At 42.2% G+C, this 16,844-nt stretch overlaps 1 protein-coding gene across 1 annotated transcript; it reads left to right on the top strand.

The window, feature by feature from the left end:
- The first annotated feature begins 3,999 nt into the window (after nucleotides 1-3,999).
- Nucleotides 4,000-15,529, top strand: LOC101482565 (protein disulfide-isomerase A3). Its single transcript, XM_004564416.5, has 13 exons — nucleotides 4,000-4,411; nucleotides 4,810-4,888; nucleotides 4,970-5,087; nucleotides 5,173-5,280; nucleotides 8,076-8,205; nucleotides 8,302-8,415; nucleotides 8,541-8,666; nucleotides 8,764-8,946; nucleotides 9,139-9,247; nucleotides 9,335-9,463; nucleotides 11,786-11,865; nucleotides 11,941-11,998; nucleotides 15,145-15,529. Exons 1-13 carry the CDS (start codon nucleotides 4,248-4,250, stop codon nucleotides 15,232-15,234), a joined length of 1,488 nt encoding a protein of 495 aa, XP_004564473.2. The 5' UTR covers nucleotides 4,000-4,247; the 3' UTR covers nucleotides 15,235-15,529.
- The last annotated feature ends 1,315 nt before the right edge of the window (nucleotides 15,530-16,844 follow it).

Raw genomic sequence — 16,844 nt, 5'->3', positions numbered from 1 at the left:
CAGGTCTGCAGCTGCCAGCCACACACACTAACAACAAATGGTAAATGGCCTGTATTTATATAGCGCTTTACTAGTCCCTAAGGACCCCAAAGCGCTTTACATATCCAGTCATCCACCCATTCACACACACATTCACACACTGGTGATGGCAAGCTACATTGTAGCCACAGCCACCCTGGGGAGCACTGACAGAGGCGAGGCTGCCGGACACTGGCGCCACCGGGCCCTCTGACCACCACCAGCAGGCAACGGGTGAAGTGTCTTGCCCATGGACACAACGACCGAGACTGTCCAAGCCGGGGCTCGAACCAGCAACCTTCCAATTACAAGGCGAACTCCCAACTCTTGAGCCACAATCGCCCCTTACAACAACGACAGTCAGGAACAACTTTTAATGCAGGCGAGGCGTGATTGCCAATGTTGTGCAGGTGTGTCCATCGTCCCTGCAGCGGCACCGCAGCCCCGCCGCACCAGCATTTCCTGATCTAAGTCTGGGTGTGTTCACATTGGAAGAATCTAACCAAACAGTGTACTGTAATAGTGTACTGGCAGCTGTGCAGCTTTTTTTTTTTTTTTTTTTTTTTTTTTTTACAAGTGGCACACTATCTTTTGCTTGTCTGTACAAAGAATGTATTATCATATATAATAAAATATAAAGAGCTTCCAGACATAATAGAGAATGAAATTAACACAACTGCTACAGATAACTCAGCATTGTGAGAGAAAAGGCACTCTATAGTTTAGTGTTAAAAGTGCTGTAAAAATGTGTGTAAACTCGTTGGTTAGTAAGACTGGAAAAGAGCTGCCATATTAATCAGGTTTAGACTATTTGAAGGAAGAAGAAAAATTGTGAGACTGTTTGCAGTATAAAGGTTAAAAAATAGAAATAAATGGATGGATGTTTTCCAGAAACTTGTCTAACTTAACTAACAGCTAAGTCTATTAGCAGCAACCAACCCGGTGACGTCCTATTCTGTATTGGCACAAGATGGTAGTAGACATGTTCTAAAAATGACAAATTATACTTGCACTATTCCAACATGTTATTAATTATTGACATGACATAACACGTTATTAATTAATTTAATAATTAATTAATTAGACTAAATTAATTGAAAGATTTTCTTTCATTAAAAAACTGTTATACTTAAAATTATGACTATTTCTTGCATTACTTTTGAGTATAAAAGTATAAAAATGGCTTTTAATCCTAAACAGTTAGTACTTTTGTTAAAACTGATGAATTAAAGTTGAAAGTCTACGTGTCTTGTTTGATTTACACTCTATTGTGGCACTCATTATTACATTTAACCTACAACGGCAAAACCAACACTTAGATTAAATTTACTACAAACCATTATACCTATTTAATTTTAACAACTCAAATGTTCTGACAAACACACATTTGTTTCATTTTCTGATATGAAAGTTTTATTTTCAAATTAAGAAGCAAATTATGTAAGATATTTAGAGTGTCCAATCAAAGTGCACGTCTTTGCACTCTGAGAGGCCCCACAGAGCTGCCATGCTGCTGTTACAATCCTCCCTACAAAAAGAGTCATTCAAAATCACTATATGGTGGACAGAGTCAGGTTTTAAAACCTGTCCTGTGGTCTGATTGTCTAATCAATAGTACAAGGCAAAGACCCTGCGGTTTGGGGGAAAAAAAACCCCTGACAATCAGACCACCCCTATGAGCAAGCACTTGGCAAGGAAAAACTCCCTTTTAACAGGGAGAAACCTCCGGCAGAACCAGGCTCAGTGAGGGGAGGTCTCCTGCCACAACCTGTGTTAAATGACAAATAGTTGAAAGTGTAGCAAATTTTTTGAAAGGAGGTTTGTAAATTATGGAACATTATGAAGCTACCCCAAAAGGTGGAGTCTGTTCATCTGGACATAGCGTTTTCAGTGGGAGGCGTTTTCTCCCACTGAAAACGCTACGTCCAGATGAACAGACTCCACATTTCGGGACTGACTTACCTGGATGATTGTGCATGCATTAAGTAATTGTGAAGATAATTATTCTGTTTCTGATTCACTGCTTATGCAGCAAAAGAACCTCCTCAAACTACTAAAAAAAGAAGAGAAGGCCCTAATGATACGGTTACTTGGCCTGTCTTCCTTCAAAACACGTACGAACTCCAAAACAAAAGACAACAGAAGTGCTCCAGAATGCTAGATGCAGTGTTGAGCTTTTGTTACCTAGAGTCTACACAAGCCAGGAAATACCAACGACCGGATTTGGTGTGTGGTAGTAACAGGTAAATGAACATTTTTAAAAAAAAATTAATTATAATTTTATATTATTGTTAATAATAAATCAATTAAAGTAACAAAACAACCTGAAGAGCTGGTTCGGCGCCGAAAGAGCCGGCTCTTTTTAGTGAGCCGGTTCTCTAAAAAGAGCCAGAAATCTCATCACTACAGTCACGACTGACGACTGCTGGGCAGGGATCTTTTAAAAACAGCCACCTGATGAGGGGACCAATCAGCTGCCGCCAGCTCTCTAATCAGGGAGGACCTGTACATTATTTGGTGTTCTGGCCTCTAGTTTAAATCACTGTCTTCTCCGTTTTATGTGTTATATTCTTTATGTCTGTCTCTCAGTGTGAAGTTTGCGTTTTTGTGATTTGTTTCTTATTTCCTGTTTTATATTGATAGTCCCAGTCCTATGTCAGTGTATCCAATTTTACCTCCCCCTGTCTCGTTAGCCCTAATCTCTCCCAGCTGTCTCCCTCCTGTTTCCTGTTCCCTGATTACTCCCTGTGTATATAAGCCCTGTGTTTGCCTTTGCGCTCTGTCGTGTTGTACCCTCAACGTGCTGTGTGTTTTGTTTCAGGCTCCTGTTTAGGGGTTCCTCTTCTAGTGTTTCAGTTCTTAGGTCCTCTGTTCAGAGTTTTGTTTTCTGGTGAGTTTAATTTACTAAGAGGTTTTTCCCAGCAATAAAGCTGCGCTTTGAGTTTTACCTCTGTGTTTGAGTCCTGCTCTTGGGTCCACCTTTCCTGTCTGCCTGCCACACAGCCCTCCATGACAGAACGACTCGACCAGTACATGGACCCAGCAGAACTCACCCTGTCTGATGAGCTTAAGGAGGATATAATTTATTCAGTGAATAGATTATGTGACCTGTGGCTGAATCATCCAGAGGAGTTTCAGCGTGCTGTACCCAACCAGCTACAATGACTAGTTTCTGGTCTCCCCTGGCTTTTGGACTCGCTTCACCCACTCATACAGGAATTTTTCCTTAATGAGCTTCATCTGCATCCCCCTGCCGCTACAGCTTACCCACCCAGCTCGGAGAAGGATGTGCTGCCCGGCCTGCCGGACTTGGAGTTGCCCGGCTCACTGGAGCCACCACCGAAGTTGAAGCGACGGCGATGTTTTTTGTGAAATTCCAGACTCATCAAGAGGATTTAACCCTGTAAGACCCAACCCATCAAAAAAAATGGCCAGAAAATTCCGATTTTTTTTTTAATTTATTTTTTTTGGAACTGAGATGGTTATTATGTATATATTGTGTTATTCTTACTTAGTGTATTGTCTTTCTTTGTTACTGTTTGTTTATACTGGAGCACTTTAACCAAAAATAATTTCCCCTAGAGATCAATAAAGTATTCTGATTAACCATTCTAACAAAATCCACAAAAATGTTTTTGCTGTATGTATATTTTTGTTTTTGTTTCTTTTATTTTTGTATTGCACTTGATACATTGGGCATTTTTGGCACGTTTTGTTAACAATAATGTTAATTCTAGACAAAAAAGGAGTTTTTGAAATTATGGCAAGTATTTATCATGTTGATGAGATAGCGGTCTCAGAAACTCATGCATCAAAAATAGGATACAAAGGGCATTGTAGGATTAAGGAAATAGAAGCGATGTAGCAGTATAAGCCAAGAGAAGGCAGTAGTACAACTGTATTGAATGCAAGCTGCCATTAAAAACGAAAGAAGAAGACGACACCGGAAACTACCCAATCTGCAGTAACCAGACCTTCATGTGTTGCTAGGTTTTTCCTCTGGATTAAAATGGCGTGGATTGGTGTCTGTAAAGGCTCTCGTTTTACACATATTTAATTTCCCAATAAAGATGTTTGATTTTAGTTATTACACATTTTAAATCCTATTTGTTACGGTGAAGCGTTTTAATTTGAAGGAGGTCACCGGAACACCGCCTCATTGTAAGAAGTCTCCAGTAACGATCACCGGTTTCATCCTTCGTTCTCTCAGCTCTTCTTCTACTTCCGTCATGGCGCCCACTTTGGGCTTTTTTCCTGTTGTCACGTTGGTGGTGCTGTCTGGTTTTCCCGCCGCTGTGTCCTCGCGAAGGGACGTGCTCGAGCTCGGGGACGCGGACTTCGATTACCTGGCAACAGAGCACGAGACCATGCTGGTGAAATTCTACGCTCCTTGGTAAAGAATCGGCGTTAGTTTAGCGCGGCCTGCGGCGGGAGATTTTTCCTGAGTTTTTTTTTATTTTTTAAATGAAATCATTCCATCTTTATTGGTTTTCTGCTGTTTTTAAATCGTGTCTCTGCTGTTAGGGAGGCACTAACAACCTGCTTGTCCTCTTCCATCTCTCGTTCCATTCCTCCACCTCTTTCCTACGTCATTTCCCTTGATTTAATTATTTTGTATTTATTATACTGTGGCTCTTATTTCCTTCATTCCTTGCCTTCCCTCCCCTTCCGTCTTTTCCGCATTACTTCTTTGCGTTCCAACTTCCTTCCTTCCTTCCCTGTTTCTTTACACCCTTCCTTTGTTTATTTCTCCTTCCTTTCCTTCATCCCTTTATTTTTCCCTTCCTTCAGGTGTGGTCATTGTAAGAAATTGGCCCCAGAGTTTGAGAAAGCTGCTAGTCGACTGAAAGGAAGTGTTCAATTAGCAAAGGTAATGTGTCCATCGTGTTCATTACTGTTGTGAACACCTGTTTCACAACAGTCTTATCTGTTTGTCTCACCTGTGCGGCAGGTGGACTGTACGACAAACTCTGAGACGTGCAGTCGTTTTGGGGTCTCAGGTTATCCCACCTTGAGAATTTTTAGGTACGGCAAAGATTCCGCCCCCTATGATGGTCCTCGCACTGCAGGTAGGAAACACTATGAGCATCCCAATCCTGCTCTGTTACTTGACTCTGTGATGTAACCTCTGTCTGTGTGTGTGTTTGTGTTCAGAGGGGATCTACGAGACTATGAGGAGGCAGACTGGTCCAGACTCGATGCACCTGAAGACCAAAGACGATCTGAAGGCCTTTGTCAATAACCATGACGCCAGCATTGTAGGTACGAGGTCACGTGTTGCCAGTGGCGGTCCTAGCCTATTTGGCGCCCTGGGTGAACACTCCCTCTGCACCCCCCCCCCACACACACACACACACACACACACACACACACACACAAAACATATTAAGGATTGTACATTAACATAAAACTGTTGTACACACACACACACACACACACAGAGTATGCATTGTATGCAAACAGCTACCAAACAGCCACCATAATTCGTCATACAATGAGAACAGGACAAATCAACAATTGACGATGACTAATTAATATTAAAATCTGTAACATAATGTATTGTTTGGAGTTTAGTCTGTTACTGCTACTATTTCTTCTTGGAGCAACTGTAACACACATAATTTCCTTAGGGATTAATAAAGTATTCTGATTGTTTCAGGATGACCTGCCATTATCCAATGACACATCTGCTTACCTGTATCTTTTGCTCGTTTCTCCTCCTCTTTTCTCTTTTTTCTAAACTGAGGAGCTGATGGCTTTGAACTTTTCTTGTCCATCTTCCATTGGTTTTAATTTTGCACTCCAGTATGAACACAAATCCTCGAGGACTCAAGGATCACCACAACATAACCTAACAGACCTACACCTTAGTTCACAGATTCACTTTGTCTAAGGTTTATTTCTGAGATTTCACACAACCCAGGATTCAAATCATGAATACATAAGGGGCTTGGATTTACAACATTCTAAATGAAATGTGCTCTATTTGGAAGCAGCAGGCCCCCCTCCCCTTTCGACGGCTTGTGTGTGAGACTTTAAATCATCAAACTGTAAATTTTGCTCCAGCCGGTCAGAAAACCTGCCTCCGCCCCGCCCTCTCCTCTCTGCGCCGCAAGCAGCAGGCGCACCTCACAAACGAAGGGCGCCCTTACTCCCAGCAAATGAGCGATAGAAAACCGATCGGTGCTTATGCCATTCCCAATATGCGCTGGCTGATGTCGGGGCAGCACGAGTACGAGCTTCTTTTTTTTTTTTTGCCGATGCCCGTGATGCCGCCCCGAGCAACTGCCCGTGTCGCCTGTATCTAAAACCTCTACTGCGTGTTGCTGTATGCTGCATCATGCTTTAGGCTGAGTGCTTCTTATTTGTCAAAGTCAAGTTATACAGACATTAAAGAATAAAATCAGTATAAACAAAACAGCAGAAGACGAAACAAACGATGAGGAAATGTAGCTGTTGCTTGGTCACAGGTGAAAGTTCCAGGCTCTTGTTGCCTAGGTAACCCTCAGTTCAGCTTAATTCAGTTTTATTTATATATTGCTAAATCACAACAACAGTTGCTTCAAGGTGTTCAAGTTGCTTTATATTGTAAAGATCCTACAATAATACAAAGAAAACAGAAAACCCCAACAATCCGATGACCCCTATGAGCAAGTGCTTTAGCGACAGTAGGAAGGACAACCTCCCTTTTAACAGATAGAAACCTCCAGCTGAACCAGGCTCCTGGAGGGGTGGCTAGAAAAAAGAGGGATGTAGTCTTAATCTAATCTTTAAGTATTTATTCACCTTAAACAGTTCAAACAAAACATGTACTCCTTCAATCAGAAAACCATAGTCTGCAAGCAGCTAGCTGTAGCCAATTTCCTGAAACAGAATAAGCCTAACTTAGCATTACACAGGATTATATATTGAGTTGTGCTTCTATCTGTTTGGTTAAAACTGTGGGGGAGAGGCCGTGGTTTAGACTTGGCATTCCCTCGTTGGTGGACAGGATGATCACAACCTCTTGGCAGTCCTCTTCCCCTCCGGAGGCCATAGCACTCGTCTTTCCACTGTACAGACGAGGTCACATCTAGGTTAGCAACCTGCCTCTCCTATTTTTTATGTAATGACTTTTACCCTGGTTACGTGTCTCTGTGCTGGCTTACGCTCTGGTTTGCACAGACGACTTCTAAATGTACTCGGGCATAGTGCAGCCTTTACACTCCTAACCTAGACAGAATCATAAGATGCATGATCCTCAGTTAGATTTCACACATAGGTACATCTGCAGGTACATCTCTATGTGTACCTGCAGAATTAAACTGAGAGCAATGGTAACAATGGCCTGCACGCCCACTCCGGGCTTCATCACTGCTCACCAAGCTGCATGCAAAATCTGAAGGATGTGCATAAAACAAAATGTATAAAAATGCTCGACCTCACATACCAGGACATATCCTGGTTAAAGACTCCACGATTCCTCAGTGTTACTGGAGGCCAAGGTAATGCTATCCAGAGTAAGCATCTGGTTAGATGCAGTGTTTCTAAGAATTTTAGGGCCAAGTACAATTACCTCAGTTTTATCTTTATGTCTCTTTAGGTCTTTGTCTTTAAAACATTCACGCAGTTCAAATAGTTGTTGTGTGTTATCTGGCTTGATGGATAGGTAAAGTTGGGTGTCATCTGCTATGCCTTTTAAGGGAAGCAGGTATAATGCAAACAGAATTGGTCCTTCCACAAAATCCCGTGGTACTCCATAATTAACCTTAGTGTATGAATTTTTTGTATTTTTTTTTTTGTATTTGTAACCTTCACTAAAGCCATTTCTGTATTGTGATGAGCTCTGAAACCTAACTGAAACTCTTCAAATAAACCATTTTTGTTGAATTTGTTCGCACTGTTGCAGTCTGGATACCTGTACACCTTTGAGGTTTTATTGCTTGCATGGCATGATCACCTTATAGTAACCTTAAAGTAAACATGGCCATGCTAACTTCAGGGTCAGGCAAACACTTGGTGTCTGTGATCCTCTGACTCCCCTTTAGCTCCCTTACCAGTGCATGTGTCTGCATCAGGTGTGTTCTCAGGTACGGACAGCCCCCGTCTGGCTGAGTTCCTGAAGGCAGCCACTCTACTCAGAGAACAGTTCCGTTTCGCTCACAGCACCAACCTGCAGCTCGCCGAAGAGCATGGGGCCAACTCAGAGTGAGTTCACACCTAAGTGATATCACCGTAGTGATGTCACAGTTTAAAGGTGTTATTCTCACTTCTGTGCGTGTGTGTGTGTGTCTCTCTCTCCAGATGTGTGCTGCTGTTCAGACCTCCCAGACTCGCCAATGCTTTTGAGGACAGCATTGTCATCTTCAGAGACTACCTGACCATCGGCTCACTGCGGCGCTTCATCAGAGATCACATGTGAGTCTTTAAGAGATAACTCTTTATTGTCATTGCACAGTCATATATAGTACAATGAAATTGGAAAACTGTCCTACGTCATTAGAGGAACCGCAGCCTCATTCTGTGTGTCCATCTATGTGCAGCTACGGTCTGTGTCCTCACATGACAATAGAGAATAGAGACCGTCTGAGAGTCCGGGACCTGCTGACGGCGTACTACGATCTTGACTACCATCACAACATCCCCGGCTCCAACTACTGGAGGAACAGGTAACGCGAGCACACAGAGGGGATGTGTTCCAGATGTACAGCTTGATTGACTAAAGTGTTTGTGTGTAATCCTCTCCCCTGTGTGTTTTCTTCTCAGGGTAATGAAGGTGGCGTCTAAGTATGTCGGGCGGGGTCTAACCTTCTCTATAGCCAATAAGAAGGACTTCCTGTTGGAGCTGGAGGAAGACTTTGGAATGGGGACGTCAGATGGAGGGGAGCTGCCCTTTATCACCATCCGGACCCGACTGGGTCACAAGTACACCATGAGGGAGGAGTTCACGTGCGTAGCCAAGTCATACCACTATGTCACCTGTTCTGCAGGTGAGGGGGTGGGGTCACAATAAACCAGAACTATCTGATCCAAGTCTGTTTCAAACTTTTGGGGGAGCTGACCCGCATTTCTCAGCTTTCTGACCTCATTCACAATGAAAGCACCAACAAGTAACTGTGTGTGTTTGTTTGTTTGTCTTAGGAGGGATGGTGCGTCTCTGCAGAGGTTCCTGGAAGATTACTTTGCAGGTCGACTCAAACGTTACATCAAATCAGAACCGATACCTGAAAAGAACTCTGGGGCTGTCAAAGTGAGTAAAACAAACACGCCAAAGCCTCTTGTGTGAGTATCAATGACGTTGTAGACCTCTTTGTAACCTCTGACCTGTGTGCATCAGGTGGTGGTAGCAGAGTCCTTTGATCAGGTGGTGAATGACCCGGATAAAAATGTTCTGATCCAGTTTTTTTCTCCGTTGTGTCCTCACTGTAAGAAGTTGGAGCCGGTCTATGGAGAGCTTGCTGAAACGGTACGCTCACTCATATACTGAGAATATAATGTCCACTCTCACACTCTGTCGCTTTAGCAGTAACTGGGTGTTCGCTGTTTGGCTAGCTTCACTCAAACAGGAAAATCCAACTGTAGCCGTAATGTGCGGATTTGTAAAGCACTTTATAAATAAGCACTGTGTGGTGAAGACCCTGTTTTAGTCACCAGACCAACAAGCTTGAGTCCACACTCTAACTTCTCTGCACCAGGTGTACCATCCTGTGCAATCAGCTGGCAAAGCAGATGTTTGCAAGGTGTGATCAATGCTATTTTACACAATAAAATATTCTTTCGCCAAACACAACCAAACAGATTACTACAACACAGGTTACTTACTGCATGCGTATCACACCAAAAACATAACTGTTTCCTATCGAAGATAATTGCAAATCCCATCATCCATCAGCATTTCTGCAGGAAAAAAAACCTAATCTCCACGTTACAGTCTCCTTCACTCACATTTGGGCTCATTCCTCACTTCTAATATGAAATAATCCGGTCAGTGAGATGATGTAAGGAAAAAAGAAAACATCTCCAAAAAGTATGACATCTCTTTCTCAGAGCGTCTGCTTTTTTTTCTTTTCTTTTTTTCCTTTGTACACTTGAACCTACTTGCCCTGCAGACTTGCCGATGGTATTCCCAATTGTGCTTCAGTAAGAAACTGCATTCTGTTTGTGGTGTGGTGTGCATTAGGGCTGCCACGATTAGTCGAATAGTCATGATTACGTCGACTATCAAAATTGTCGACAACTAATTTAATAGTCGACGCATCGTTTGAAGTTTTGTAAGATCCCAAAAGACGCGGGAATAAGTAGTAGGATTTAAGAGTGTAATAACAGACTGAAACAGAACATGGCAGCACTGCATGTACAAGGATGCCAGCTGCCGTTAATAGTTTTTACACAGCAGAATAAACGTCAATCAGACAACTGATTATCAGAAGTGTGAGATGCTCGATAATATACTCCGGTGTCCTGTTATATTTTAGATAGCAAGGAGCAGACGGCTGAGTTTATTAAATTTAAATGAAATTTGCAGATTGTTTCAGTGGAGTTTAATAAACTATCATCTTGTCTTTATTTTTAGCTAGCACATACCTTAAACACTTAAAGCTCTAAGCTAATGATAGTTATATAAGAGCAGATGCTGCTGGCGCAATAAGCTGTACGTTTTATGTCCAATGGATACATAATCTGATTAGTCGACTAATCGCAAAAATAATCGGTGACTAGTAAAATAATCGTTTGTGGCAGCCCTAGTGTGCATGTACTGGGCTGTTATGTTCTAAATTATTAAATTAAATAATAATAATTAAAATGCTAACTAATTGAAAAAGAAGTGTACCGTAATTGTCGGGCTATAAGCCGCTACTTTTTGCACAAGCTTTGAACCCTGCGGCTTTTAGTCAGGTGCGGCTTTTCTATGGATTGTCCATGATTTTTGTCATATCGTAAGACGATTTGTTTTGTTTGTTCCGCTGTTGTACGGCACTACGTTGCCTGGCGGAAGGATCGGGGTTCAAGAGTGGTATGTTGGTCACATGTCCATCCGCCAGGCAACATAGTGCCTTACAAGTAGCGTGAAAAGCGGCTTGAAGACTTTTCGCCTCTCATCCGAGAAGCTTCTTCAGTTTTAGGGTAAAGTGGTGGAGTGTCCCAGATTTTTCTTTTCAAGCTCCTTAGAAATCTGAGATGATGGTGTTTTAGATTTATCAGAATCAGAATATTTGAATAATCCCTGAGGAAATTATGTAAATTATTTAACAGAGTTACAGTTGACATTTAAAATGAACCCCTTGGCGGTTTTACTATTAACTATACATTTAATTTTCAGTATAAGAAAAGTGCAGTTTGAACAGTTTCTCTACACAATAAGGAAATGGTGCTAGAATAAGAATAGGCTGGGTCTTATATATTTGTGTGACATGGCCTTCCTGCTCTCAACAACAGCTGAGCACCGCAAATAAGCAGGTGCACAACAAACCACACAAAGCTGCCAGCTCATGCTTCTGTAGCATCGTGTGTGCTATTATGAACTACTCTCACACTGCAGCTGCACTTAGGCTCTGCCCCTTCCTGAGTGTGTAAAACATCTGCAAAAGGTCACATGACATCTTAGAAACTCTGAAACATCTTCCGTCTTCCTCAAATGGGGACTTGTCTCAGACCTGGTGCTGGTTCCTGTTTGCCTATGAGGTCTTGTGTGCTGTAGCTCCACCCACTAAAATGACCTGTTGTACTGAAGGAGATATTACTGGTTTATTTCTGTGTGAAATCATTGTCAAACCTTTGTGTTCTTCAGCTGCGCTCTGACCCCAAAATCGTCATTGCCAAGATGAATGCCCTGGCCAATGACGTCCCTCTGGGTTACGATGTCCAAGGGTGAGATTCAGGTTTCCCGTGACATGCTTCAGTCATTGCCAGGTGTGAGTCTGATGTCGCTGTGTCTGCCTGCAGGTTTCCCACCATCTACTTTGCTCCAGTAGGCAGGAAGGACGAACCCGTCAGATACCAGGTAAGACACCTGAGTGCATACCCAAGACCTGAGGCTAGATGGACCTCAGCTACAGTTTTAGACGAAGTTGCTTCCTCTCAGTTTATCTAAGGTCAATGTTATCTGCAGCAGCCCACTCGCCTGTGCTGTAGTTTTCCCTCACAGCTGTTTGAGCTGCCTTGTCTCAGGGTTTTATGGGTAGTTAATTATGCTCTGTGCTCACCTATGTGCACCAGCTCAGGTCCACACCTGCAGTCTGCGGCTTCTCTCAGCATATGTCAGTGGGATTTAAAAATTCCATTTTCTCATTTACATACATCCTGTTTGTCAACACAGAGTCTGCCCATTCATACTTCACATTTAAATAATTTTCTAACCCCCCGGGTCAGTGTGAGCACTGCAAAGTACAGACACTCATTTTTCTCCACAGCCACTCATGGTCAGCTCAGAAGAAACACAGGACATAATTTGGTCCATTAAACTGCACCTGCTTCCACTTGTACAGGCTCTTGACTGATATGGTACAGGTACAACCACATCTGTGCACAGATCAGAAGAGGCGTTTTCTCAAAGTGCAGAAGTGAGTCATTCAACGATTCAGTGCAGAGAGGTCTATTAACACATAGTGAGTGAGAAAGGTGAAGAAGACTCAGTGCATCATGGGAATCCCCCAGCAGCCTACACTTATTGCAGCATAACTAAGGGAGGATTCAGGGTCACCTGATCCAGCCTAATGATATGCTTTAGCAAAAAGGAAAGTTTTAAGCCTAATCTTAAAAGTTGAGCAGCCAATAACACTAGGGGTGCAACGATGTTCGTATCGATATTGAACCGTTCGATACAGTGCTTTCGGTTCGGTACGCATATGTATCGAACAATACAACATTTGTAATTTATTTTATCAATTTTCCTTCTGTCGATGCTGTCTGTGTGGAGCGCTCAGTGAATCTGCGTTCGACTACTCCGCCTAGGCTGCACTGTCGAGCGCAGATCCACTGAGCGCTCAACACAGACAGCATAGTCAGAAGGAAGAGCGCAGGGCAAGCTAGCGAGACAGAAGTTAAGCTCTCCTTACAACATGGACCTCCCCCACCCTCATTCAGATCTGGCGTTTGGAATTATTTTGGTTTTCATGTGACGTATGACCCTGAAGGTAAGCGAGTCATGGACTAAAGTAAAACAGTATGTTGGATGTGCCACGTAATGCTCAATTACATGGGTGGGAACTAGTGTGTTAGCGCAGTTAGCTCGTTAACGTGTTGGCCGTCTAGCCCCATGCACGGGGCGATCCGCGGTAGCTCGTTAACGGAGATTTGCCGTGTTGTGGCGCTAAGGTCATTTCAACGAGATTAACCTGAAAGCACTAGCGGGAACACAACGAATATGACTGCACATTTACGCCGACATCATCCTAGTGCAAAGACAAAAACAACAAGCATGCTACTAACTTTAGCCGAGTCATTTAGACAGCTGTTAGCACATGATTCTCCTTATGCTGCTGAGAATATAGCCCAGAAGAAGCGGATAGTATAGCTTTTATTTTGGAAAGAGACATTTCTCTGTAATAAACTCTCTTTTCCAAAGATGAGTGATTCCTCAATCAGATACAGGGCTTGCAATATCGCTAGCCCGACGTCCCGGAGCTAGCGATTTTTTCAGTCGGGCTACCAAAATCTATCTCTGCCCTGCCCGTCGGGCTATTGTAGGAAGGAAAAATATATGTCAATGCTTTTGCATTCTTTCGGAAATGTAGCTGGGTAATTATGTCATTGGCATCGGTGAGCCACTGTCAATATGTGACATATTGAAGTCGCGTTTGAATTTGCGCTTGTTTTTTTGCTTTCACTTTGCAATCGTGCGAACTGTGTATAGAGAGCGACAGCACTGATCTGTGAGTGACGATAATTTGTGCACCAATTCCTCTGACATCGTCTTATTAATCGTTAGCTTACTATGCAAACATGACAAGTGAAATCTCCCGCAGCTTAAACATGTGAGAGGTTGATCGCGCAGAGAATCGCTGAGCTTATGTGAGTGAGCGTGTAAAAGCATTTCAGTTCTGCTGAGCCAAATAAGACAGGTCAGGGTGAAGAAGTGACAGCCAAAGAAAAGCTTACCACAAAACGGAGAAGTTATGACAAATCAGACTATAAGGCAAAAAGAAAGTGCAGCTTTATGGTTTCATGGACAAAAGAATTTCTGTGGCTGCAATATGACGAGCTAAATAACCAGGGCTGCACATAAGTGGTCCGCAGGTGCGCATTCGCTGTCAAAATAAAAAACACGCACAAGGGTTAGGGTTAAATTTAAAAACTGTACTTTTGAGTTAAAATATATATTTATAATTTTAATAAATGACAAATTAAAAAGGCATGAACATTTTTTTTGTATCGAAAAAATATCGAACCGTGACACCAAAGTATCGAACCGAACCGTGAATTTTGTGTATCGTTGCACCCCTAAATAACACCAGTGTGCTTTTTACTGCTCTCATTTATCATCCACAGGGCATACGGACGCAGTACCCTCAGGGTCTGCCGACTGCTGCTAAAGTCCTGATTTTATACTAATTAATTAAATCCTCGTCTTATTCCTCAGCTGGTCTATATAAATAAAAGTGTGTGTGTATATATAATAATAACTAATGTGAGCCTGTAAAGGGCTGGATGTTAAAAATCCTTCCTGGTGACAAATATTTGCTTTGATTACACTGTAACTTCAGGCTGTGGTCTTTCCTGGAAAACCCAACGTGTTTATACTGTTTGACTCAACATTTATTGTTCAGAAACAGCACTACAGCTGTTTCTGAACAATAGGCTCATACACCACCAAAGAAGAGCCTACAGGGATTATAAATGAAGAATTTTACTTTGAAAGTCTGTTGTCATTTACGTACACACACAGCCACATTTCCTGCTCGGACCAGTCTGTTTTTTTTAATACACCCTCATTCATCCAGAGCTGCAAGTGGAGGAAGTGAAGCTAAAGTTCAGTGTTTAATAGTTGGTAGTTTGCTGAAGCTTACACAGACACTGTGGACACTGTGCAGTTTGTGAAGGCAAGGCTTCACAGTAAGGGTGGAGCTTGAGCCACTGACAGGTTTTCAAGATAAAGTCTTTATGTTAACTTCCTTCTGGGGTCACATGACATCTCCCATGTGCTTTCAGGGCACCCGCGAGCTCAAAGACTTCCTCCGGTTCCTCAAGCGAGAGGCGAGTCACCACTTGGTGTTGAGTGGCTTCAAAGATGAACTCTGACACCCCCAACAGCAAGGAGGAGAGCCTGAATCTGGAGCGCCAATACCGGACATTACATCAGGACACTCGTTGCATCAAATCAAATCGCTCACTCATCCCTGAAACACACCGCTATTAATCATGCCATTGTCAGCCTCATTATTTATTTATTTATTTATTTATTTGTTTGTTTGTTTGTTTGTTTGTTTGTTTGTTTGTTTGTTTGTTAACTTCAGTCGACCTCCTTTCGTGCACAAACAGGTTGCAGGTGTTTTTCTTCTGTTTTTTGGGACAATAAAGTTTTGTATGAATTTCAGAGACTTGGACAGGTTTGTGCTCGTTCAGGCCCACAGCTGCTTATCGACCTGTCGTCCCAATATGCTTTAGGCACATGTGATGTCACTGGACACAGGTAAACACACTCATGGGAATATCCACGTGTGTTTTCAGAATGCAAATCAGTCAAAATTGATTCTCAGCTTGGTGTACAAATAAGTCACAAGAAATGCAGAAAGTGCTACATGAGCACCAGCCCTGAGTCTCCTCAATGAAGGAGACATTCACAATCAGCCTGTTAGATATAAGCATAATTAAATTCACATATGACTGCTCACATTATTTGCCACATTTTCATGACGGTAATCCCACTTTTATTGTATTTATGGCTGGTTGGTTCTTGGAACCAACTCTCTGATGCATTCATGAGTCTAAATGTTACATAGAGTAGAAAAGCACTGTAGTCCATTTTCTGCTTTGAGAAGTACTTAATAAAAATGTTTTGGGAGCCCTGGTCAAAAACACCCCCTCCTCCCATGCAGTTTCAATAAATGAAACTATTTATTCACCTCATGCTTGCCATGGATCCTAAACTAAGGTATCACACAATATCAAAGGTGGTGGGGCATTCTGTCAGTCATTTTAAAGAAGAAAGGCTTCATTGGTTCATGAATCACCTGATCCAGTCTAGAAATTACCAGAACACTGGAGATGTTACTGCATTAACCTGAGACAGCTGGGTCGGTTCCTGGTCATGAAAGGGAGACGTGATGCTGCTACAACCCTGCTGGGAGTGAGGAAGACTTCTGATGTGACTGCCCAGTGGGAAAACGAGCTGGAAAAAAGTGTAACCTTTGCTCCTTAACAGACAGGAAGGGAGAAAGTGGTAGCGCCTGATGCTTTTGCTTGTTTCCGGTCCTGTAGAAAGATTGGTTTGCATTACCAGGAGTAAGTCTATTTAATAATAATGAATTTTATTTATTTTATTTATAAAGATCCTCAAAATTACATTAGTACAACAAAATAAATGATAAAAATAAGAAGACCAAGTGATATTATTTCTATGTGCCGTGAAGGAAAGAGTGCTGTCAATGATGACACCAACACTGTTAACCTGAGGGGAAGGTATGACAATAGTTATCAATGAATAATGAAAGATTTATGGTCCCAACTTTAGTCAGTATAGATTTGGTGCATATTTGAATAAATTCTGTTTTATTACCATTAAGTTTAAGAAAGTTCTGAAACCTTGATTTCACTTTAACGATAAGAAATGTGGGTATGAGAGTAACTATAGGTTTGGAAGTAGATTTGGGTGTCATCTGCGTAGCAGTGGAATTGAATGTTATATTTCT

This window comes from Maylandia zebra, linkage group LG22 (assembly GCF_041146795.1).
Source record: "Maylandia zebra isolate NMK-2024a linkage group LG22, Mzebra_GT3a, whole genome shotgun sequence".
Classification (NCBI taxonomy): Eukaryota; Metazoa; Chordata; class Actinopteri; order Cichliformes; family Cichlidae; genus Maylandia; species Maylandia zebra.
The sequence above is the reverse complement of the archived record's forward strand: the minus strand, read 5'-3'. Positions and strand labels throughout refer to the sequence as shown.